Source organism: Lithobates pipiens, unplaced genomic scaffold (assembly GCF_037356315.1).
Source record: "Lithobates pipiens isolate NorthernLeopardFrog02 unplaced genomic scaffold, aLitPip1_a1.2 Scaffold_19, whole genome shotgun sequence".
NCBI classification, from domain to species: domain Eukaryota; kingdom Metazoa; phylum Chordata; class Amphibia; order Anura; family Ranidae; genus Lithobates; species Lithobates pipiens.
This window is the reverse complement of record NW_027507764.1, coordinates 107,946,170-107,972,754: the sequence shown is the minus strand read 5'-3', so window position 1 is coordinate 107,972,754 and position 26,585 is coordinate 107,946,170. Positions and strand designations below refer to the sequence as shown.

The window sequence follows — 26,585 nt, the reverse complement described above, 5'->3', positions numbered from 1 at the left end:
TTTTTTTTTTTTTTTTTTTTTTTTTTTTTTTTTTTTATTTTAGTGTATAGCGCAAAAAATAAAAACAGCAGAGGTGAGCAAATCACACCAAAAGAAAGCTCTATTTGTGGGAAAAGGACACAAATTTAATTTTGGGTACAGCATTGCATGACCGTTAAATTACCAGTTAAAACAGCACAGTGCCAAATTGTAAAAAGTGCTCTGGTCGTGAAGGGGGTAAAACCTTCCAGGGCTGAAGTGGTTAAATGTAAGGAATCGTTCTTGCTGGTAGTTAACATGCACTGCATTGATATTAAATATTCGCTTTCAGAGCTTGGATTAATGGAGTTTACCAAAAATTTTAATATTGGAGACAATACAGCCTCATGCTACATAACTAAGCTCCATTTCACGCTGAATAAACTAAATTATTAATGCATCTTAAATAGAAAACTATCTTTTTAGGATTTTAATTAAAAGCGTGTGTGGTTTGAACAGTTTTCATATGCGGGCACTATTCACGTACGCGTTCGCTTCTGCGTGCGCTTGTCGGGACTGGGACCTTTAAAAAAAAAAAAAAAAAAAAGTTTTTTTTCTTATTTTGCTTGATTACATTTTTTGTATTTTATTAATTTTTTTATTTAATTTTTTTGTGTAAAAATAAAATGTAACCATCCCTTGTAATAGAAAAAAAAAGCATGACAGGTCCTCCTTTAATATGAGATCTGGGGTCATAAAGACCTCAGATCTCATATTTAGCCTAAAATGCAATAAGAAGGAAAAACGTTTTTGTCCTCCTTTTTTTTTTTTTTTTTTTATTTAAATGACAAAGAATGGCCCTTTTTTAAGAGGTATGGGCGCAAGTGATGTTTTGACGTTGCTTCAGCCCTGCTATAGCATGGAGACAGGTGGGGGCAATCTTGCCCTCAATCTTATCCATACCCAGCCATGGATAGGACCTGATCGCCTCCGCCACTGCCGACGGCTCCACTAAGCGGCGGGAGGGGGATGCCCTCTCCCGCCGCTAATAGCGGTGATCTTGCATCGAATCTGCCGCAGAGACCACCATTGTCATTAACGGAACCGCCACCTGAAGAGAGGGATACCTCGGATGTGGCAGCAGTTACTGCCATTACAGAGCTATGCCTCTACAAAGTCAGGACCTATATAGTCATGCAGCAGTCGGTAAGTGGTTAAACGCAAACTATCTTGGCTTATGCTAAATAAAAGATTAACAGCAATTGTGCAAGATAAAATGTAATTGTTTAATAAAGTATGGGATCCTTGTGTCAGATATTTAACCAATGATCCCAGGAAAATCACTAACCAAGACCCTTCCTGAGTGCCATAACTTGGAGAGTGGAGTCCTCTTCCCTCAACTCCCCCCCCCCCCCCCCCCGCCCCTCTTCACCTGTCCTCCCCAATGTTGCATCTTTGGAGTGGTGTACCGCTCCTCCACCATTCCTGCCCATTGAAATGAATGGGCACCACTGCCAAAGTGCCCGCAATGCGATTTGGCAGCGGCGGTTCACAGGCGCATTTAACCCCTTCCTCGGCCTCTAGCTGGGTTATAAGTGCCCTGCTAGCAGCCGAATAGTGCCGATAAAATGACGGTAAAGCGCCGCTAAAACTAGCAGCGTTTTACCGTCAACGCCTGTGTGAAAGCAGCCTTAAGCGATACAGAAAATTTCTTACATTTAAACATTTCTTAAACAAAACAAACCTCCAATCAGTTCGTGTGTGTGTGTGTGTGTGTGTGTAATAAAAAAAAATATCAAATCGGGTAATCAAAACTTTTGGATGGGGGGGAAAAAAGGGGCTAACTACTTTTTTTTTTTTTTTTTTTTTTTTTTTTTTTTTTTTTTTTTTTTTTTTTTTTTTTTTAAATCTTGGTGTATTTTTTTTCCCCCAAAAAATGCATTTGAAAGACCTCTGCGCAAATAGTGTCACATAAAATATTGCAACAACTGCTATTTTATTCCCTAGGGCAGTGATGGCGAACCTTGGCACCCCAGATGTTTTGGAACTACATTTCCCATGATGCTCCACTACACTGCATAGTGCTTGAGCATCATGGGAAATGTAGTTCCAAAACATCTGGGGTGCCAAGGTTCGCCATCAGTGCCCTAGGGTCTCTGCTAAAAAAATATATATCATAATTTTTGGGGGTTCTAAATGATTTTCTAGCAGAAAATACAGAATTTTTACTTGTAAACAAGTGTCAGAAAAGATTTAAAGTGGTGTTGCCACCAAAAAATAAAGCTGCTTAAAATTCGTGCAAAAAAAATTTTTTTGCTCACCTCTAAAATACCTGTTGCTAGGGGGTCCCTCGTAGTCTGCCTTCTTCCTTGCCCGGGCTGGTGACATCACTTCCCCTCGCGCCGCACATTCACCTGGGACCTGTCACGTGTCCCAGGTGACTGTATGGTGCTCTGCGCCGCTCGCGAATGCGCGGTGGGTGCCCGGCTGTGAAGCCACATCTGGTTGCCCACAGTACGCATGACGGCGCCACCAGCGGAGCGGAGAACGAGGGGTGCTTCGTGGACCCTGGGACAGGTAAGTGTCCGATTTATTAAAAGCCAGCAGCTGCAGTATTTGTAGCTGCTGACTTTTTATTTTTTATTTTTTTAGGGGTACCCCACTTTAAATGGTTTAACTGAACTCTACACACAGTTCAGTTCATTGATAACTGTAAATATTGTATCTTTATGGGCAGTCTGCCAAGAAAAGACCAGAGAGGGAGAACAAGTCCCTCCAGGGAAGATTTCAGGCAACTTGCATTGACTTCTATTACAGAAGTAATTTTCACGTCGCGCTGAATATATAATCGGCCTTTTTTTATCGTGGTGAAGATATAATCGGTCTTTATCAGTACAATTGGCTGATGCCGATTAATTAAAAAAAAAAAAAAAAGCCAAATATCGGCAGATATATCGGTTGACCTCTAATCTGTACTGTCAAAAAACTGAATAAAAATGATTTAAAATAAAATCCAGTAATGCGCATGTAATCTCACCCTGCTCTGCACATGTTTAGTTCCTCTCCATTTTCAGCACTGTACCCAAAATTGGAGCCACTAAAAGCAGATCAGCTAATTGTTTTTTTTTTTTTTTTTTTTTTTTTTTTAATGCTACTGAGGTGGAAATAAGGCAACAAGTGACATTTTTATATTAGACTGGTGAGAGAGAAAAGCAGGAGAGGTGACGGGATGTATTTTGCAGCCAGACCGAGACACAGGCTTACAATTAAGCCTCGTGTGAAGGGTTTTTTTTTCCTGCCTCTAAACGTCCCTGCATGTTTGCTTTCGTGTCATTCACACATACAGTGCATCTGGAAAGTATTCATAGAGCTTCACTTTTTCCACGTTTTCTTATGTTACAGCCTTATTCCAAAATGGATTAAATTCATTTTCCCCAAAATTCTACAGACCATACCCCATAATGACAATGTGAAAGAAGTTTGATAACTTTGAAAATGTAATAAAAATAAAATAATGAAGAAAAATCACATGTACATAAGTAATCACAGCCTTTGCTATGATGCTCAAAATTGAGCTCAGGGCATCCTGTTTCCACTAATGTTTCTACAACTTGATTGTAGTCCACCTGTGATAAATTCATCTGATTGGACATGATTTGGAAAGGCACACACCTGTCTATATAAGGTCCCACAGTTAACAGTATATGTCAGAGCACAAACCAAGCTTTGAAGTCCAAGGATTTTTTTTTATAGACCTCAGACAGGATTGTATCAAAGCACAGATCTGGAAAGGGTGCAGAATTGAAGGTCCCAATGAGCACAATGGACTCCATCCGTAAATGGAAGAAGTTTGGAACCGGGACGTTTCATAGTGGGCTGCCTGGCAAGACTGAGCGATCGGGGCAGAAGGACCTTAGGGAATTGACCAAGAACCTGATGGGCACTGACAGAGCTCCAGCGTTTCTCTGTGGAGAACCTTCCAGAAGAACAACCATCTCTGCAGCACTCCATCAGGCCTGTTAAGTAGAGTGGCCAAACAGAAGCCACTCCTCAGTAAAAGGCACATGACAGCCGCCTGGATTTTAACAAAAGGCACATGAAGACCATGAGAAACATAAATGTCAATTGCATTAGTATCTTCAGTATTAGTATCTAGTATTAGTATCTTAGCAATTTCCCTAATCGTCTTTCAGGACAGCCACTATGAGAGATAGACTCCTCCTCTTCCTCTGGAAACACTGCGCCAGCCCATAAATTCTTACTTCCCCTGCCGGACCTCAGTTATTAGTGTTTCCTCCGGCGGGGAGACACTGTGCAAGGAACCAGGCCGATCAGCTGGGGAGGCTGTGGCCGTTTTTTCGTTAAAAGAACCCGGTTGAAAGAAGCAGGGGCTTCGTTTGGAGAAAGCTGGGTTCAAACCGTTCGAAACCAACGTCCGCGTGTCGGACGGGTTGAACGGTTTACTTACTTCACCAGGTACTGCCACCCCTTCCGAGTCGAGCGCGGCTTCAGGTCGTGGGGGACTCCTATCGCGTCTACAGGGACGCAGCTGGCAAGCCGTTCGGAAGATTTCCCTGTACATGGGTACAGTCCGCCCCTTTTTTCTTTGAACCGAGCGGGCCGAACGACGGGCGACGTCGTATCCGGCGGAAACGAAGGCTTGACCTCGAAATACGATCGACTTCCGGTTCCGGGTCGTGGAGCTGATAGGAGGGCCGGGCACAAGCTGGAGATGAGTTCAGAACGTGCACAGGCAACGTGGAACTCTGTAGTAAGCAGCCACCTGCAGTCATGTCGGAAGCTGAGGCTCAAACGACAGACTCTATCTCCAGCATTCCTAAGGTAAGAGCGCCCTGGGGAGGGGTTCTCTCTATCTAGGATCCCCCCACCCCAATGTATGGTTCTATCATGGGTGGGGGGGCAGACCCCCTGGGTGGCCAGGGGGGAGGGGAGGCTCAGATCCCTTCGTTTTAAAAAAAGGGTCTAGTGCACTCCCAGGGTTGTATCCCGAGCTTTTGATTGACTTTGTCTTTTTCTGTTTTTTTCTTTTTTTCCTTTTTTTTTAGAAAGCTACGGAAAAAACTAGGTCTACGCATAGCTCTAAAAAGAAGTGTGCCTCCTGTAGGGACATTTTAGGGGAATCTTGGACCAAAGTGTTGTGCAAAGGCTGTATTGACTCCCTCGTTAGGGAAAGGGAATCTGAACAGGAGTCAGGACTAGCAGCTTCAGTCAAGGAGCTCTCGTCCACCTTCTCTTCTTTTAGGTCCCTTTTTGAAAAATTTCAGCTTCCCACGGGTCCATCTCCCCAGGATACAACCCCACCTCTAGCACAGAGTTCTGCTCCAGTCCAACCTGCTAGTACAGGGGGGACAGAGGTGGCAGGCTCTTCAGGGACAGGTAGGGAACTTCCAGACAGTTCCTCTTCCGATTCCCAGGAGGGTTCCGAGGGGGAGGACCAGGACGGGTCCAGGAAAGCCTCCAGATATAAGTTATCCCTTGATGAGGTAGAGGACCTCTTAAAGGCAATTTATGCAACCCTCGGTATCCAGACGGATAAAAAAGCCCCTAACCCTGCATGACCAAATGTATTCAGGTTTAGGGGAGCCAAAAAGAAGGGTGTTTCCAGTACACAAAGTTTTAATGGAAACAGTTAAAAAAGAGTGGCAGGATCCGGAGAGAAAACCCTTTTTATCTAGATCCCTCAAAAGAAGGTTCCCATTTTCAGAGGACCCGGCATGCCTTTGGAATAAAAGTCCCAAATTGGATGCCGCGTTCTCCCAGGTCTCCAGACACACAGATTTGGCGTTTGAAGACATGGGGGGCCTTGGCAGATGTCATGGACAAAAGGATTGACTCCCTGCTTAAAAAGACGTGGGACTCGGCTATCGGCAATTTAAAGCCTGAAATGGCAGTTACAGTTGTGGCTCGCAATTTAGAGCACTGGCTCTCACAGATCCAACAACATATTGAGGCAGGCACAGATAAGGAAACCATTCTGTCATCCTTCCCTACTATGCTGCGAGGGATCACTTACATAGCTGATGCCTCTGCTGAGTCCGTCCGCATGTCGGGCAGAACGGCGGCTCTAGCCAATTCGGCCAGAAGGGCCCTCTGGTTAAAAACATGGCCAGGGGATAATGCCTCCAAGATAAAGCTATGTGGGATACCCCTGACGGGGGACCTCCTGTTTGGCCCAGGGCTAGAGACGGTTCTAGACCGGACAGCGGACAGGAAAAAGTCCTTTCCTCTCAAACGGAAAACCCCCGTAACAACAAAAAAGGGGTTTCGCCCGCAGGGGCGTAGGGAAACCTCTAAACCAGAGGGGAAAAAGAAAACCTGGCCCCAAAAAGGCAGGGGCAGAGGAGGGGCGATTTTTCGCCCTCCTATCCAGCCCTGTAAAACCCAGTGACTTTCCAGCTACAGTGGGAGGAAGACTGGGGGCCTTTCTTCCACAATGGGAGACAATATCCCCCAATCAATTTATTTTAGGGGTAATAAGAAGGGGGTACCTCTTGGAATTCCTAAGACCACCCCCTCAAAGGCTCCTTGTCACGCATCTACCCAGGTGCATGGTAAAGGCCGAGGCCTTGCTAGAAGCTCTGAGGGAATTGGAGAATCAGGATGTTATTCTCAGGGTCCCAAAAGCAGAAGAGGGAAGGGGGTTTTATTCTCACATCTTCATAGTGAAAAAACCCTCAGGGAAGTTCAGGTTGATCCTGAACTTAAAGCCCCTGAACGCTTCTGTGACATACAAAAGATTCCGCATGGAATCGATCTTTTCAGTAAAAGCGCTTCTCCCCCACAACTGCTTCATGGTATCTCTGGACTTAAGGGCCGCGTATTTACACATCCCTATAGCGGAGGCCTCGCAGAGGTTTCTACGCCTTGCCATAGATCTGGGCGGAGAAACAGTACACTTTCAGTTTCAGGCCCTGCCATTCGGGCTATCCTCTGCACCCCACATTTTTACCAAAGTCCTGGCAGAAGCCATGGCCTTTCTTCGGCTCCAGGGGGTATGTATAATTGCCTACCTGGACGACCTGCTTCTGTTTGCAGCATCCCCAACACAGTTGGTCAAGGATCTGGATCTAACCAAAAGGGTCCTTACAGACCTGGGGTGGCTTCTGAACTTGGAAAAGTCCAGCCTGATCCCCTCACAACAGATCTCCTATCTAGGTTTCCTGTTGGACTCAACACTGTTGAGAGTTTTTCTGCCAAGAGAAAAGGTACGAAAACTGGACAGTGCGGTGGCCTCTCTTCAGAGCAACCAGCTGGTTTCCATAAGGGTTCTGATGTCAGTACTGGGTCTTCTTACATCCACCCTTCCAGCAGTGCAGTGGGCAGGGTTACACTTTCGTCCCCTACAGACCTTCATCCTAGGGGTGTGGGACCACAGTCAGGAGGCCCTAGACACCCTAGTACATATTCCCCACCAGGTAAAGAGATCCCTCTGGTGGTGGAGGAAAGTGACAAATCTGTCGCAAGGTCGTCTGTGGCTCATCCCGGTTTCTCGGGTAGTAACCACAGATGCAAGTGGAAAAGGTTGGGGGGCACATTTGGGTTCCCTTCTAGCCCAGGGCACTTGGGAGGACGGCGAGTTGACTCGATCGTCCAATTGGAAAGAACTAAGGGCAGTGGGACTAGCCCTCAGATTCTTCAAAGAAGAGCTCCGGGGTCACCACATTCAGGTGCGGTCGGACAACTCTTCCGTAGTGGCCTATGTGAACAAACAGGGTGGCACCAGAAGCGGAGCCCTGTTGTCTTTAGCGACAGAGATTCTGTCCTGGGCCGAAACCTACACCCTTTCGCTCTCAGCCGTTTTCCTGAGGGGAGAGGAAAACGTAGTAGCAGATTTTCTCAGCCGAAAGAGGCTGAGGGAGGGCGATTGGGTTCTCAACCAGGAGATCTTCAATCTCATAGTAAAGAGATGGGGGTCTCCAGAGGTGGACCTGTTCGCGTCCAAAGACAATGCAAAAACCCACTATTTTTTCTCCCTAAAAAGGGGAGAGGGAGCTCTAGGGGTGGACGCTTTGAGCCAGAATTGGCATTTCAGAACTTGCTATGCCTTCCCACCTCCAGTGTTGTTGCCAGCAGTTCTGAGAAAGTTTCAGATGGAAAGCACATCTCTGATTCTGGTGGCTCCACATTGGCCAAAGAGAGCATGGTTCTCAGTGCTAAAGCAATTGGCGGTAGAACCTCCCCTGCTCTTGCCCCCTCGGGAGGATCTCCTCTCTCAGGGGCCAGTCCTATGCCCACAGGTACGCCAGTGGAAGTTAGTGGCCTGGCTACTGAGGAGGGTTTATTAAAATCTAAGGGATTTTCACAGAGACTAGTTTCTACCCTCCTGGACAGTAGGAAGAAGGAAACTCGCCAGATCTATGAAAAGGTCTGGTTGCGTTTCAACAAGTGGTGCGCAGAGAACTCTTTCCCAGTACGGAGCTCCTCCGCAGTGTTGGAATTTTTACAATGTGGGGCAGATAAGGGCTTATCCATTAGTACCCTTAGGGGTCAAGTATCAGCCCTCAGTGTTTATTTAGAGGATCATTTGGCTGCCAACCCATGGGTAGTCAGGTTCTTTAGAGCCCTGTCCAGACAGAGACCGGTCCAGGGTCTGTCCTTTCCCAGATGGGATTTATCTTTGGTTTTGCAGAGCTTAACTGGACCCCCCTTTGAGCCTTTAAAGGAGTGTCTTCTGAGAGAGCTTACTCTGAAGACAGTGTTTCTGGTAGCAGTGACAACTGCTAGGAGGGTCAGTGAGATGGAGGCCTTATCAGTCAGGGCTCCCTTTTGCGTTATTTTTCCGGATCGGATAGTTTTGAAGACCGATCCAGCCTTTTTGCCGAAAGTGGCATCCAGCTTTCATAGAAGCCAGGAACTTGTTTTGCCCTCTTTTTGTCCCAATCCCTCCGGTGAGAAGGAACTAAAATTCCATTGTTTGGATGTTAGGAGATGTATCCTACACTATCTGGAACTGACCAAGTCATTTAGAAGGTCAGATTCCTTATTTGTTTTGTTTTCCGGGGCCAGGAAAGGTTGTAAGGCGTCCCGGCGCACTATTGCTAGGTGGCTCAGAGTAGCCATCGAGCAGGCTTATTTAGTTGCAGGGAAAGAAATCCCAGTGGGTATTAAAGCACACTCCACTAGAGCTATGGCAGCCTCCCAGGCAGAAAGAGCGGGAGCAACGCCAGAGCACATTTGCAGAGCAGCAACATGGTCCAGCTATTCCACTTTTGTAAAACACTACAGAGTGGATCTGGTGTCGGCAGGTGAGCAGACCTTTGGGCGAAAGGTCTTGCAAGCTGTAGTCCCACCCTAACTGGTAAGTGCTCGCTTATCCTCTCATAGTGGCTGTCCTGAAAGACGATTAGGGAAAATTAGAGTTACGCTTACCGGTAACGTCTTTTCCAGTAGTCTTTCAGGACAGCCCTAGTTCCCACCCGAAAATTGGGGGGAGTCTTGCAAAAGACCAGAGCGCAGCAAGATAATGGTTTTGATAAATATGTTATTAATGTGTTCTTGTGTCTCCCCAGCTGGCCGGAGGTATTCTCGATATAAACTGAGGTCCGGCAGGGGAAGTAAGAATTTATGGGCTGGCGCAGTGTTTCCAGAGGAAGAGGAGGAGTCTATCTCTCATAGTGGCTGTCCTGAAAGACTACTGGAAAAGACGTTACCGGTAAGCGTAACTCTAATTTTTCGTCTTTTACCTATCTTAGCTAGCCGGAAATGGTTAATGTTAACCTCGTTACTATCCATATAATACCTTACCCTCCCCCTCCTTTCTTGCGTTACTGTTTACAGGAACACACTGCGTTGTTGTTAGGTGTGAATCTAAACCTACCCATCTCGTGCATGTGTGTATGCCTTATAGATAAGCCTACAAACGCATACGATTTATGTTCTGGTTATCGAACGCTTTATTATGTGTTCTTGTACTCACTGTACCATTGTGTACTAAGTTTTGTACTTTGGAAAATCTCTTGGATAAAAAACAATTGAGAGAAAAAATAAATTTTCCAGTCTTCTGAAACACAGATTTGGCCTGAATGGCAAGCGTCATGTCTGGAGGAAACCAGGCCCTGGTCATCACCTTGCCAATACCATCTGGTGCAGTATGGTGGTGGCAGTATCATGCTGTGGGGATGTTTTTTAGTGGCAGGAACTGGGCGAGTAGTCGGGATCGAGAGACAGGTGAATTCAGCAATGTACAGAGAGATCCTTGATGAAAACCTTCTCCAGAGTGCTCTGGGGCAAAGGTTCATCTTCAAACAGGACAACCAACTGACTCACTCAGCCAAGATAACAAGAGGCTATGGGGCATCTCTGTGAATGTCTTTGTGTGGCCAAGACTTGGACACGATTGGACAGATTTGGAAATGGCTGTGCACAGGCGCTCCCCCATTCATGCTGATGGAGCTTGAGAGGTCTTGCAAAGAAGAATGGGCAAAACTGACCAAAAGTAGGTGTGCCAAGCTTGTAGCCTCATACTCTAAAAGACTTAAGGCTGTAATTGGTGCCAAAGGTGCTTCACCAAAGTATTGAGCAAAGGGTCTGAATGAATACTTGTGTACATGTGATTTATTTATTTTTATTTTTTTCCAGATTGTTTAAAATCTTTGCAATTTTTATTTTAAATTTTGTTTTTGAGACCAAGTAGAGGGCGTTTCCAATAAGGAAGGAAGTGAGTGCTCTGAACTAACGGAGTGGCAGCCTCCAGCAAGAATAAAGGGAATAATGCTGGAGGCAGTTTACAGCACACACTAATTTTGGTAGCATAACTCTTGTTAAGGAACATCAATTCAAACTCATCGGTAAAGTATCCCTTTTAGGCTGGCTTCACACTGAGGCAGTTTTCAGGTGTCTTGGCGCTAGAAACTGCCTCTAACGTCTGAAAACCGCCTCCCATTCATTTCAGTGTGACTTTTCACACTGGGGCAGGGTGCGTTTGTGGGATGTTAGGAGAAGTCCTGCCAGCAGCATCTTTGGGGTGGTTTGAGGCTGCTGTATACAGCACTCCCAAACAGCCATGCCCATTTCTTGCATCGGAAGCGCTGCAACACGGGTGCTTTTAACCCCCTTTGGCTGCTAGCGGCTTTAGCGCTAACGGCCGGGCGCTGCAGTGTGAAAGTAGCCTAAATGTTTTGAATCAGTGTCTGGTATCTATACATCTGCAATGTTCATTCAAAAAAATAAATCATATTTTATTACCAGATCCAGTGTATAAAAGATTCAATACAAATTCACATACCGTATATACTCGAGTATAGGCCGACCCGAATATAAGCCGAGGCCCCCAATTTACCCCCAAAAAAACTGGCAAACTTATTGACTCGTGTATAAGCCGAGGGTGAGACATGCCTGTCCATCCCTGTGTGTGTGTCCGTCCATCCCTGTGTGTCCGTCCATCCCTGTGTGTCCGTCCATCCCTGTGTGTCCGTCCATCCCTGTGTGTGTGTGTGTGTGTGTCCATCCATCCATCCATCCCTGTGTGTGTGTGTCTCCGTGTATCCATCCATCCCTGTGTGTGTGTCTCCATCCATCCATCCGTGTGTGTGTGTGTGTGTGTGTGTCCAGCCTACCTGTGTCCCGAGCCTCCGTCCCGTGCCTTGCCTCCTTGCCTCCGTCCCGTGCCTTGCCTCCTTGCCTCCGTCCCGTGCCTTGCCTCCTTGCCTCCGTCCCGTGCCGTGCCTTGCCTCCGTCCCGTGTCGTGCCTTGCCTTGCCTCCGTCCCGTCCCGTCCCGTGCCGTGCCTTGCCTTGCCTCCGTCCCGTGCCCTCTTCGTCGGCGCCTCGGCGGCCATTGTAAAATTCAAAAGCCGCGCCTCCTCCTTCGCCTGTGATAGGCGGAACACTGAATTTCCCAGCAGCCTGTGTTCCGCCTATCACGGACATCGTATCATCCTCGTCCGTAGTACGAGGATGAGACGATGCCCGTGATAGGCGGAACACAGGCTGCTGGGAAATTCAGTGTTCCGCCTATCACAGGCGAAGGCGGAGCCGGAGGCGCGGCTTTTGAATTATAGAATGGCCGCTGTCTGTCTGCTCGACACGCTGATCGAGCGGGCAGACAGCGATGACTCGAGTATAAGCCGAGGGGGGCACTTTCAGCCTCAAAAAAGAGGCTGAAAATCTCGGCTTATACTCGAGTATATACGGTATGTTTCTTGATGTACAAAACTTCATGAATTATATATTTTTATATTTATTTTTTTGCTTTTTCTATATACATATTATAGCTACCGAAAATTAGCCCTTAAGTGGCATCCAGATAAAAATCCTGAGAATAAGGATGAAGCAGAAAGGAGATTTAAAGAAGTTGCTGAGGCTTATGAAGTGTTGTCAGATCGTAAGTATTATGTTTTTTTTCCCACCATGCTTTCCTGTTTGTCATTACAATGTTTTCATAGAGATCAGTAAACGATTTAGGGGAATATGAAGTGGTGTAAGACATGGTTTTTAGCTTTACAGAATGTGCCTTTTTTGTAAGCCTTAACGTTTTCATATTATTTAAAGTGGTTGTAAACCCTTACAAACCACTTTGACCTACAGGTAAGCCTAGACCAGTGATGGCGAACCTTGGCACCCCAGATGTTTTGGAACTACGTTTCCCATGATGCTCATGCACTCTGCAGTGTAGTTGAGCATCATGGGAAATGTAGTTCCAAAACATCTGGGGTGCCAAGGTTCGCCATCACTGGCCTAGACTAAGGCTTACCTGTAGGTCCAAGAAATATCTCCTATTGTGCAAAAGCCACAATTAAACCCAGAATATCAGGGGGCTCTGCAGACAATTTAGCAGCATGGTACATGGGTATGATCTCTATGCTGGGATTGATTATTCCATGCAGATAAAGTGATAATTAATTTGGAATTCAGCTTTAAAGTATAACTGCAGCTTTGCTACATCCACACTTATACTGTAAGGTGCATGTACACTTTAAAGACTGTGGATCCCTGCAGTAGAAGTTATCGTGAATGGTTCCTAAATGCCTGTGTCGTGTTTGTAAAACTATTTCTCAAGTATCTGATGTTGATATAATTCTACATGAATGGGTAACCAATGTAGTTTGATAGGGTTTCTTGGCTTGATGAACACATGGGTGTTTAATAATGAGCTCTGACAGTGTTAGTGCTTAATACCTATGTGAAATGGGCTCCTTTTTGTTGATATCTGCGAGCTTACTGATGTAGTTGCACCTTGGACTGCTTCTTACCTATTGAAGATGAAAGCCTTTTTTTTTTCATTAAATGAAAAAAACACCTGCATGATTTTTCTATATATATTTATATTTTTTTTAGCCAAAAAGAGAGACATCTATGATAGATATGGAAAAGATGGGCTAACAGGAGGAGGTGGTGGTGGTGGTAAGTTCTAATTTTTATTTATCTTTTCTGTTTGACTCTTTGTGACATGCTTATTTGTTGACGGCTTATATAATATACAGTTGTGCGCATAAGTTTACATACCCTGGCAGAATTTATAATTTCTTGCCCATTTTTCTGAGAATATGAATAGCAAACCTTTATTTCACTCATGCTTAGTGGTTGGCTGAAGCCATTTATTATCAACTGTGTTTACTGTTTTTAAATCATGACAACAGAAACTACCCAAATGACCCTGATCAAAATTTTACAAACCTACTTTTGGCCTGATGCACAAGTTGACACAAGGGGTTTTGAATACCTAATAAAGGTAACCATACTTACCTGTGAGCTGTTTGCTTGTGTGTATGTAAAAAAAAAAAAAAAATATATATATATATATATATATATATATATATATATATATATATATATATATATATATATATATATATATATATATATATATATATATATATTCTGAACTCCTGACAGACCCTTGCATCTTTCATTCAGTGCTGCACTAACGTTTCTGGATTCTGAGTCATGGGGAAAGCAAAAGAATTGTCAAAGGATCTGTGGGAAAAGGTAGTTGAATTGTATAAAACAGGAAAGGGATATAAAAAGATATCCAAGAAATTGAGAATGCCAATCAAACTCTAATAAAGAAGTGGCAATGAGGGTTTCTGTTGAAACCAAACCACGGTCAGGTAGACCAACTAAAATTTCAGCCACAACCACCAAGAAAATTGTTTGAGATGCAAAGAAAAAAACACAAATAACTTCAGATGAAATGCATGACTCTCTGAAAATGTGTTGTGGCTGTTTGAAGATGCACAATAAGGAGACACTTGAAGAAAGATGGGCTGCATGGTCGAGCCACCAGAAGAAAGCCATTACTACGCAAATGTCACAAAGTATCCCGCTTACAAAATGCCAAACGGCACAGACAAGCCTCAAACCTTCTGACAGTCATTTGGAGTGATGAGGCCAAAATTTTTGCTTTTTGCCCGCAACCATAAATGCTAGGTTTGAAGAGTCAACAAGCCCTATGATGAAAGGTATGGAGATGGATCACTGATGTTTTGGGGATGTGTGAGCTACAAAGGCGCAGGAAAGTTGGTCAAAATTGATGACAAGATGAATGCGGGATGTTATCAAAAAACACTGGCAGAACGTTTGCATTCATCAGCCTGGAACCTGCGTATGGGACATAATTGGATATTCCAACATAACAATGATCCAAAACGCAAGGCCAAGTTGACCTGTCATTGGCTACAGCAGAATAAAGTGAAGGTTCTGGAGTGGCCATCTCAGTCTCCTGATCTCAATATCATTGAGCCACTCTGGGGAGATCTCAAATGGTGCAGTTCATGCAAGACAACCCAAGAATTTACAGGAACTGTAGGCTTTTTGCCAAGAGGAATGGGCAGCTTTACCATCTAAGATAAAGAGCCTTATCCACAAATACCACAAGACTTCAAGCTCTTATTGATGTTAAAGGGGACAATGCATGGTATTAAGTACTGAGGCATGTAAACTTTTGATCAGTCATTTGTGTAGTTTCTTTTGCCATTATGATCTAAAAAAAGTGTAAATAGTTGATAATAAATGGCTTCAGCCAAACACTAACCATGAGTGAAATTTTTTTCGGGTTATTCATTTTCTCTGAAAAATGGCTAAGAAATCATGAATTCTGCCAGCGTATGTAAACTTATGAGCACAACTGTATGTATAATGAAATTAAAGTTTAAAGGTTTTCCCCGTCTGACACTTTTACTAAAAGCTGGTCACGGACATTGAAAAACGAAGGATATTGTGTATCTGTTCTAATGTAGTTTTGTAGTAAAGCATAGATGTTTTGTTTTGATTCATGTCCCTGTTTCTAACCCTTTTTAGGTGGAAGTAACTACGACCATCCATTTGATTTTGGTTTCACGTTTAGAAGCCCAGATGATGTCTTCAGAGACTTCTTTGGAGGACGAGATCCATTTTCCTTTGATTTATTTGGTATGTATTTTTCATAATGTTTTTAACTATTTAATGGGAATGTATAGTGAGCTTGTTATCTTAGTGCTAATTTTTTTTATGTATTAATGAAATTAGGCAAATGGTTTCTATGCTGCTTTTCATATTTACCAGACTAATCTTAACTGCTTTATTAAAAAAAATAGCCTACCTGTCGCATTTTACAAATATGCTGAAAATGTTGTTCTGCAGCCACAAACAAGCCAGTATGTATACGGGTGTATATACATACTTCTTAAAGCAACATAACCTTTGTACAGGATGTCGAGCGGAACTTAAAAGAAAAGCTTTGCCTGGAGTTGGACTTCAAACTATTTAAGTTTCTTATCTCTTGGAGACTGTGATAATGAACTTTACTTTGATAATGCCATTCAGCTCATATTCTGCCTGCTCAATTTTTAAGTTCATTCTTAATATGGAGAATGCAGTAGGAAGCAGTAGCATTACTTCAAGGTGCTCAGAAACCAACAAAACTCCAAGGTAGTCAGAAACAGCAGAGCAAGGTACCATTCAGGGAAATCTCATCACTGGAGGCAGCTAGAGAAATGAAAAGCTGGCAAGAGACTATGATGATGTCTATAACTGAAGTGTTATATTTGGTAATATGGAACCTGTACGCGTAGAAATTGAGTCAGAGTTGCTAGCTTATGAACTGCCCATCTTCCCACAGTCCTTTTTTTTTTTTTTTTTTTTTTTTTTTTTTTTTTTTGTGATTGTGTAGACTTTAGGTGACTTATGACCCTCCAGCTAAAGTTCAGGGCTAAATAGAATACGTTTAAGGGGGGAAAAAACAGGTATAATCCACCTGGATACTCGAATTGGTTTGCGATATGTATAAAATTGCGTTCTGGATGTTCAGGTTTTGTTTTGACCCCTGTCATGAAGGGGTTAACAATCGTGTTATTTCACTGAGTTGTCTTGATCTGAGATGGAGTTTGTCGAGCTCGGATTTAAGAAAAAGCTGATTGCTGGATGAAGGCACATAGACAATGCTACTTTTTTTTTTTCCTGACTATTTTAAATCTTTTGTGCAGAGGATCCCTTTGATGACTTCTTTGGCAATAGAAGAGGCCACAGAGGAAGCAGAAACAGGCCCGGAGGGTCATTTTTCTCACCTTTTGGAGGCTTTCCAGGCTTTTCCGCAGGCTTTTCTCCGTTTGATTCAGGTATTGCACACTATATACTTTTGACATTTTGAATAACCTTCACGTTTGATTAGTGCATGTATACTCAACATTCTAACTGAACTGTATAGCCTTTGATGGCATCGATGTCAGTTTATCAATAGAAGAAAAACGTGCTACTACCCCAGGTTAAAGTGGAGGGCCACCCTGAAAACCAAAAAATGTTAAAAATGACAAAAAAATCAAAAAAAAATAAAATGAGAATTTTTATTTTTTTTTTACTTACCAGAAATGCCTGTTGCTAGGCACTTTATCCTAATCTTCCTCTTCCTCCTCCGCGGAGATCTTCTGTCTTCGTCGCGGCGTCTTCTGGGTAATGGGTCGCGCTGTGTTCTGGGAACTGTGTGTTCCTGAACACAGCGCGTCCCATTCAGAAAGAGCTGCGGGACTCACGCATGCGCAGTAGTTCCGGGACTGGCGCATGCGCAGTAGGAAACGGGCAGTGAAGCCGTAAGGCTCCGCTGCCTGTTTCCCTTACAGGGAATGGCGGCGCCGGGACCCGAGAGCCGAGGGACGGCTCGGCCTCGGGCGGCCGACATCGCGGGCGCCCTGGACAGGTAAGTGATTTTATTAAGTCAGCAGCTGCAGTGTTTGCAGCTGCTGACTTTTTTTTTTTTTTTTTTTAAACTGGCCCTCTTTAAGTAGAGATCCTATTTGAGCTGTCGGGTTTTATATATATTTTTTTTCCACCAATTCTCATATCCAGTTGTCCCTATTTTTGATTTTCCCTTTTCCCATGGTCATTCATTTTTTTTTTTTTTTTTTTTTTTTTTTTTTTTCTATTCTGTCATAATCAGTTATTTTGTATCTTTTTTTTAAATTAATTTTTCTCTTTTGTGGTTTGCTTTTCCAGAACAATTTTAACCCTCTCTCTGTTTTCGTTGTTTTCAATTTTACCATTGCGTTAATTGGAAATCTCTGCAATCAGTGAAGGAGGAGGGGGTTGTTTTTACACTACACTACACTATACTATGTTTTTGTACAGAACGCGTTCACAACAGTTAACTTCTGCTGTACATATTTTATCTTTTATAGAGTTGCAATAAATTTGGACTTCTTGAAGGGCATGTATGGCGTTGTGGATTGTTTGCTACCCATTTAGTCTGTTTATCAAGCAGGGGAAAATAACACTGCTGAGTTCTCCAGCATTCTCAGAGTGCTCAATTTTGAGTGCCTGTTTACGGAACTGTAGATCACGCCACTCCTCCTTTTTGAGTAGTGAATCTACAAACGGTTTGACCCTCGGAGAATCCCTCTTGTTACTTTAATCTCGCGAGATTACAGTAACAGAAAATTGGTGAAACAGGTGTCCCTTTTTATTAAGCATCAGTGCATTACCACTGCTGAGTACATGGGCATTCTCAGAGGAGACTGCTTCCTTAGTACCTCCACACTACACCACGTGTTATCTACATAAAATATATTTTATAGTGTTTCTAACCTGTTTTCCTGGTTTTGGGGCATTTGTGAAAGGCAGGGGAGGCTTTTTTACTCTTGGGTGTCTTATTGAGTAAGAAAGTCCTTAGTTCTCTGAGGATTCTCTCTTCCCTCCCCGATTTTTTTTTTTTTTTTTTTTTTCCACATCTGGGCAGGAGAATTCTGACAGAGATCGCCAGTGAGGTGCCAAAATCGCACCTTCATAAACCGGCTATTTCTGTCAATGACAGATTTTCTGTGTGCGGAGTTGCTCAGCACATGTTTTTAAGGCCTTGTGTACAGTGGGAGTACTAAAGCGTATGCTCATGGCAAGTCATGCTTACCCACACAGGGATGTGCATGAGTTTCGTGCATCTCTATGCAAGCAGTTCCATTGATGTCAGTTGGGATGCAGCTCTGCATCATGAACACGACCCTTCATGAGCGTGCGCTTTAGTACATACAGTGTGGACAAGGCCTAATGGTCTACTTTTTTCTTTTTTTTAATATATTCATTCCTTTATTCCTTTTTAAGGTTTTACTACATCATTTGGTTCCATTGGACATGGCGGCTTCACCTCATTCTCCTCTTCGTCATTTGGTGGTTCAGGAATGGGCAACTTCAAATCGGTTTCCACATCGAGTAAAATGATTAATGGCCGGAAAGTTACAACAAAAAGGTATTGTATTATTTAGGTCAGAAGCTATGTGCTATGGGTTGAATGATTGAGATGTGCATGTGCAAGTGGGCATGACATTTTTTTTTTTTTTAATGCAGGTTTTTTTTTGTTTTTGTTTTTTATATGCCCTCAGCTCTGCTCTATCAATACTAAAAGCCTTTTAATAAAGGGCAAAGGTAATTGTGAGTGTGCTTCCCCAAGGAATGGTTCTTTTTCAGCTTATCTGAATCCCATGTACTAGATACTGAGGTAGTTAATTTGAATGAAGGATCTGGCAGCTGTGCGGATGGTAGAAATGCTGTGTGAATTTCTGTAGATTCCTTCTCTGGTGTAAAAGTGCTTTCATTTAAGCCCAGCAAATATAAGTTGGATATGCACCACACTTGTGCTCTGTTCTGTGTCACAGATCCCTGTGAATGGATGATGCAGTTGTGTTTAGAGGGGCGCAGCTGCACCAAAAGAAAATTAGATGGTGCAGCATGAAGAACCCTGCCATTCAGATAAATTGCGGGAGGACATGTGACCATGTTTGTGGTTAAACAAACAAGATATTTGGGGGGCACACCCTAAAAAAATGCATAAAGATGGTGCTGCCATAAGACCATACAATAGAACAAAAATATTACAGCGCACACAACTAACATTTACCTCCAGCAAGGCTTTTTAAAAACACCGAGACATTTTCAGAAAATATGGGCATTTGGTCGCACCGTATTGCTATGTTTATTGTTAATTCCTAAATCATCCCACTGCAAGAGGGTTTTCCTTTCTTTAGTTCAGCTGAGTCCAGCTTTAACAGTTTAGTTTTAATTGTAGAGCTATCTGTAAAAGGTGCTGCCTTCAATGGGCACATGGACCTCTCACAATAAAATATACTGTAATGCTGAGTTGGGCTCAGCTCACACTGCTGCGATGGCAAAGTCGCGACTTTCTTATGGCTTGGATGCTATTAAGGAGCCTGTACAAGGGCTGAAATTGCACCACAAAGTGGACCAAGTAGTGTAGGAACCTTTTCTAAAGTCGGAGCGACTTGTGTAGCATCAGTGAAGATGGCTTACATTGAATTTGAAATGTCATGTGACTTGAGGTCCCACAAGTCAGATCCCACGTTGCAGCAGTGTGAACTGAGCCTAACAGGAATTGCCTTGTATCACCCATGTTTATCACGTGGATGCTCAACCTGTGGCCCTCCAGCTGTTGCAGAACTAGAAGTCCCATCGTGCTTCTGCCTTTGTTGGTCATGCTTGCAATTTGTCAGCCTTGCAATGCCTTGTGGGAGGGACACGGGTTGAGCACCCGTGGTCTAGCAAGTGGAGATTTCTGACAGGCAAGAACAATACAAAGGGATCTTTTGGCTGTCTTATCTAATAGCACAAATATTTACATGCAGTGTTAATAATGTTTTGTTTGTCCTTTGCTATGGGAACTTTATTAAGGTCTGCCTGGATTATGTTCTAGTTAAAGCAGTGGTAAAACTGCCAACTTTTGTGGATAGCCTGCTTCATAAAAAACAACCCTGCAGTGCAGCATGTGAAATTCAGGACTCCACAACCTTTCCATGGTCAGAACATGACACCAGTTCTCTAGAAAAAAGCCTTGTGTCTAAAAGTGTTCTTGTTTATCTTGAATTTCTGTTAAAATGAAGCCAGGTTTTTGTTGAGACTGTCGAGTTTGAATATACCCAGCTGGTTGGTAGCATTAACTAGTAATGCTAAATTATATCCTTATTCTCTAATATAATCCATACCCAACTGCTTAACCCCTTCCCGCCGAGCGTACGCAGATCTGCATACTCGGCTTCCAGGGGGTATACCGGGAGGATGCCCGAACCTGCCGTTTTCTTCAGCAGGCGATTGGCTTTCCAGCCATAACAACCAATGTGGCTAAAAGCCGCTCGGCTGTTATGCCGGAGGAGCGGGAGGGGACGTCCCCCCCCCCCTCCCGCCGCTGTTACCGGTGCTCCCGTTCGATCGGGAGCACCGATTCAAGTTGCGCTGCCTCCGGCCGCTGGGGAGGAACTGGAACAAAGCCGTAATCGGCTTCGTTCCAGTCTCCTCATAGTAAACACGGAAGCGACGTCATGACGTCACTTCCCGTTTACTCGGCTGCCAATGGCGCCGGTTTAAAAAAAATATATACGGTATTCAGAATCGCCGTTTTCAGCGATCTGAATACACTGAAGTGTAAAGGAGCGGTGCGGGGTCTTTTAGACCCCCGATCCCTCCATAAAGAGTACCTGTCACCACCTATTACTGTCACAAGGGATGTTTACATTCCTTGTGACAGCAATAAAAGTGATCAAATTTTTTTTTTTTTTTTAAACAATTTAGTCATTTTAAAATAAATAAATAAAATAAAAAAAAATTTTTTTTTTAAAGCGCCCGCCGTCCCCACGAGCTCGCAAAGAAAACGCATACGGAAGTCGCACCCGCGTATGTAAACTGTGTTCAAATCACACATATGAGGTATCGCTGCGATCGTCAGTGAGAGCAATAATTCTAGCACTAGACCTCCTTTGTAACGCTAACCTGGTAACCGTAAATTTTTTTTAAAGTGTTGCCTATTGAGATTTTTAGGTACCGTACTTTGTCGTCAATCCACAAGTGCGTGCAATTATAAAGTGTGACATGTTTGGTATCTATTTACTCGGCGTAACATTATCTTTCACATTTTGGGCTCATTTTACTGTTTTTTTTTTTAAATTTATGAAAGTGTCCCTTTTCCCAAAAAGTTGCGTTTAAAACACCGCTGCGCAAATACCGTGTGACATAAAACATTGCAACAATCGCCGTTTTATTCTCTAGAGTCTCTGCTAAATATATATATATATAATGTTTTGGGGTTTCCAAGTAATTTTCGAGCAAAAAATATGGATTTTAACTTGTAAACACCAAATGCCAAAAATAGGCTTAGTCATGAATGGGTTAAATCTGTAAGGTGAACTTACACTGGACCCCCTCCCGGTCCTGCTAGACTTTAGTCCTGCGAATGCAGAGGCTTTATTTCTAGAAAAAAAAATTCACAGTATTTCTAGCAAACAGCAAGAGACAAGCAATACCACCTCCCATAAAACATTTCTTCTATTAACCTCCCTAGCGGTAATCCCGAGTCTGGCTCGGTTTGGGATTTTAATTACAAGAGCGGTAACCCCGAGCCAGACTCGGGTTTGCACCGCTCGATGCAGGGGAGGACACAGGGATCGTTACTTACCTTGTCCCCTGGATCCAGCGATGTCCGCCGCGCTGTGTGATCGAGCTGTCCTCCGCTCGATTCACAGTGCCGAATGCCGCCGAGCTCCGTTCCCTGCAACGTTACGGCGCACGGGAGCGGAGAAGGGCGGCAAATTCAAAAAAGTAAAAACACACAAAACACACACAGCACTGTAATCTTACAGATTACAGTGCTGTAGTAAAAAATACACACCCCCTTTGTCCCTAGTGGTTTGTGCAATGCCCTGCATGCACTTTTATATTATAAATACTGTTTTTTTACTGCTTGGAATTTGGAGATTGTCCATAGCAACCAAAACATGTCCCTTTTTCAGTTTTTTTTGGATTTGATTACATTATTGAATAATTTTTATTCTTTATTATATTATAAACTTTATCATACCCGGGATGTCCGCTAGACTCTGGTTTGAAGAGATTTCAGAGCGTTATTCCTAAGAATTACAGGACTACAAAATAAAAGCCAGATTTCGATGCAAAATAATTGTACCGCTTTCAGCACCTTATTCCAGACTGAATCATACTGCCAGGGAGGTTAAATAAACCTTATTCTCCTGTGTGTTGCTAGAGATGAATGTTTTTGTAATAATTTTAGGGTGTTCCTTTTCTTGGATTAGCATGATCCCTTTGCTTCTCTGATGCTTTGTTTTGGTCCTACAGGATTGTTGAGAATGGTCAGGAACGAATTGAAGTTGAAGAAGATGGCCAGTTAAAGTCCTTAACAATTAATGGTAAGGAGCAGCTGCTACGCTTGGATAACAAGTAAAATTCAACGCACGCATGTAACAGAAATATTAACCTAAACAAGCACCATTTGTGGAATATCAGGAGCATTTTTGAAGAAATCTAAGGAACTGTTCAGAGTGTATCTGTATTTAATCTAAGACCCAAGTAAAAGAAGCTCGTGGAGAGTTTCTCTTATTTGTCAGACGCTCAGTTCTGTTTTTGGGACCACTCTCATAGGACCATATAATTTTTTTTTTTTTTTCTTTTGTTCTTAATATCGTACTTTTCTGTATGCACTTTTTAAAAGTTTACCTTCAATTTGCCATGTGGGCCACTCTAGCAAAGTGCACCAGGGGAACCCTTTGGCAGCCATGAGGTTGAACAAGAAGTGAGCCGTAATATTTCGTTAGTGGTTGAACGCAGCGTTCACTAACTGCATGACTCCTTTTTACTGATTTTGTTTAAAAATGTGAACAAAGTGTTAGCTGTCCACCTTGCTTTCAATCCAACTTTCCCAGCAAAGCAGTCTGGATACTCATCTTCCTAAACGAGAGGATGTTAAACGATGCATTTCCAATTTTTGTAGTATCAGGTTTGTGTGTTTGGTGTGTTTGTTTTTTTTTTTTTGTTTTTTTTTCTTTTTTTTCCTTTTTAACTGTTTGTGCATGAGTGCTGCTATTTGAGCACTTTTTTGCCAGCTGTTGTGTAATTTCAGCAAGAAAAGACACTTTATTTTGTCATTTGCTAAAAGTTGGATATGAATAAATGCTGATGTTTGTATTGCATTCTTTTATTTATGGTACTTGTAGCATTCTTGTGTCTGTTTGATATATGGGTAATTCTCACAAGCATTGCTTTGCTTTCCACACAGATAAGTGGATCCCTCCTTCTCCCCTTTTTATTGTAAATAAAAAGAACCACAATTCCTACGCTCAGTTTACCACCTGCTTAACGCTTCCCTTGTGTGAATTTATTAGTAACACTGTACTCTGCACCGTAACATGGAGGAATCTTGTTTGCAATATAGCCCAGGGGTCCCACACTTTCCCATAATTTCATAAGTTTTAACCTCAAAGTTTAAAAGTCAGCCATTCATTTTGAGTTTGAGCCTGTAGGTTTATTGACGTTGTATACCTATTGGGCACTCTTGATTGAATTATGTATTTAGAGGAATTATTAAAGTGCTAATTGTAATATTCCCATAGAAAGAAAAGCGATAGGTCTCCTTTTTAATCTCCCCCTCCAGGTGTGGAGAAGCGTGTGAATAGCGCTGGGCCTGTCACTAGTGCTTTCAGTAGATATTGCATGTAGCCCTCTGTAAGCTACAACTTGTAGTTTACAAAAGGAGGCTTCTCCTGCACCCCAGCAAAGTCATTTTACTGGGGTGGCCTATATAACATGCACAGAAGAAACTGCAAACAAGATTGCTTCATTTTTTTTTTATCTTTTTTATTTGGTTTGATTCTGATGCACATTTCCTGCTCACCTTACTGATCAAACTATGTGGGCTTTGGCACTTCATTAGACGGGTTCCAATGGAGATGTGAAAAAACTTTCATTAAACCTAAATTTGTAGATTCAAGAAACCAGCAGCAATGTCAAATTATCAGTGTAGGCAAGGTTTGTTAAGCTTCGTGTACACGATACGATTGCTTGCAGAGGATTGTCTGATAGACTGTCTTAAAACCTTACCATTAGTACGCTCCCTTTGACAATTGTTGTCCAACTTTCGGCTAACAAATGTTGGATGACAGACTAGTAATTTTTCGACGGACAGCGGTTTGACGTCAGATTTTCATATGGTCAGTACTCAAATCTGTCACACAAATCGAAAGTACAAACACACATGTTCAAAATCAATGCTCACCAAATATGAAATTAGCAGAAGGCGGCCCAAAGGGTGGAGCTCAAGAGCTGAAATTCCTCGTAGTACATCACTACATTCGTGTTTTGTGGCACAACAATCGTGTACTGTTAGTATGCAAGACAAGATCCTGGCACACGCTCTTTTGACACCAATCAGACAATTGGTTGGCCAACAATCGTACCGTGTGTACGAACTTATGACTGGTGCTGTGCCAATAACGACATTCTTCCAACTAGTACAGCATAGTTGTTCTCAAACATGAAGTGCTTTATTTTTATTTATTGCAATTTATTTACAAGCTGATTTGTACCAAAGTTCTTACTAATTCTCCTAATGGCAACCTGGTTTCTTAATGTCTACAAAAATGTAACCATATATAGGCTGCTTTATAAAAACTGAATTAGACCTACAAAGAAATCAGGATTAATTTTGCATACTTTAGGAATTTAAAAACAAACCTTCTATATACAAGTGCGGTGCTTAATAAAATAAAAAAAAAAAAAAAAAAGCCTGGGAAAATTTAAAAACCAAAAAATAAAAAATTGAAGCTGCCATTTGCTGACTTGTTTGAAGTTTCAAACTCCGGGGCTTCAAAGAGAAAATGTGTACCTTCTAAAGATCCTGATAGCATCCTTTTAACCCATCTACTCTGGGGCTATTGCAGCATTGTAGCTAAAACGGAACCTTCGGGCTAAATTGCCTAAACACAACCCAGGTGCTTTAAAACAATCATTAATAGCAAAGTCTTACAGTTTTATTTAAAAAAACAGCCACAGCCTGAAAAATGCCTGTTGCCGTTCAGTTTACTACAGAGAAGGACCCTTGTTCTTGTTTAAGCAGTGGTCTCTCTGCAGTGGCCTGACTACCCTTCTGAGTCCAGACTAGCACTCTGCACAGCTTATCTACCCTGCTGTTTTGAGTGTTACAGGCTGGACATTGTATGGAAGTAGTGATTTCTCTGCAAAGTAAGGATCCTTCTCTATAGCATGTTGGCAGAACACAGCCCTTTTAACTCTGCTGTGGCTGGTTTCTAAAAACACACAATTTGCACTCATTTTGTTTTATTGTGCCTGGAATGTATTTAGCTAATTTAAACTGAGTTCATTTTGAGTTGGGGAACCTAGATCTATGTAGTACTGGACAGGGGTAACATTTTAATATGAAACCTTGTAGCCATATCATAGGCAGTAAACTTTTAGCATATCTTCTGAGGGTAACTGTGTAAAGACTGTGACTACGGCCTTGGCACAATACTGCATGAGGAGCTTTGGTTGTCAGAATGTTTCTGACACCTGCTCAGTGGAGACATGGCAGAAATGCTTGTTGTGGGACATTAGAGATAGCAGGAATGGAGGCAATTGTAATGATCATTGATGTTCTGAAGTCTCCAATTATTCAGTGGAGTTATTTTCAGACGTAGGTCTATTCCCTACATCGATAACCTTTTATCAGAATTACTTTCAAAATTAAATGGCCAGTTCACACTGTTCTGGCAACATTACCCTCTGATTGCAGTTTGCTAGTACTATCAGTCATGTGTTTGCAATTTAATAATTCACTATATAATATATCAATATGTAGTATTTTAAATAGTAAAGCATGGCTATCAACCCTTGCTATTGAAACCATTTTTAAAGTGGTTATAAACCCTTACATATACCCAGTGAAGTTACTGGCATCAGTGATGCATAGATTAAACAAATCCTCCTACAAATATTGCACCTGTTTATCTGCAGCCATTTTTCTGTAGATAATTTTCCTACATATAATGCAGCTGTAGATCCTCCATCACACAGATCAAAGGGCGGCGGGGATGTGGCGTCTCTCACACTGCAGAGCTAGCACATACAGCTGTAGTGTAATCTGATAGCTGATTTGGAAGGAAGGGACAAACCCACCTATAGCTGGCTCATATAAAAATATACAGAGCTGAAACTATGAATCACCCGCTGTGGGGACGAGGACATATGCCTGGAGCCTGTTGTGCCGGCTTAGTTTCATCAGTGACCTATGCAGAGAAAGGAGCCTTACACCATGCTTTGAATTCTGGCTAGTATGCACTATAGAAGGATGTGCTTGGTTCATTATTATTATTTTTTTTCCTTGAGGTTTACAACCAATTTAAAAGAATTAAACTGGCTT

At 42.7% G+C, this 26,585-nt stretch overlaps 1 protein-coding gene across 2 annotated transcripts in view; it reads left to right on the top strand.

Moving 5' to 3' along the window:
• DNAJB6 (DnaJ heat shock protein family (Hsp40) member B6) overlaps nt 1–26,585 on the top strand; it is a 108,467-nt gene that overhangs the window by 864 nt on the left and 81,018 nt on the right. Inside the window, exons 2-7 of one of the 2 annotated variants that reach the window (XM_077491143.1) lie at nt 12,190–12,299; nt 13,253–13,318; nt 15,215–15,325; nt 16,378–16,509; nt 18,479–18,623; nt 22,511–22,581. In XM_077491143.1, coding sequence (XP_077347269.1) covers nt 12,190–12,299; nt 13,253–13,318; nt 15,215–15,325; nt 16,378–16,509; nt 18,479–18,623; nt 22,511–22,581 — 635 coding nt within the window. Of the gene's footprint in view, nt 1–12,189; nt 12,300–13,252; nt 13,319–15,214; nt 15,326–16,377; nt 16,510–18,478; nt 18,624–22,510; nt 23,362–26,585 lie in introns of those variants that run through there. The other variant, XM_077491144.1, reaches the window with a different exon arrangement.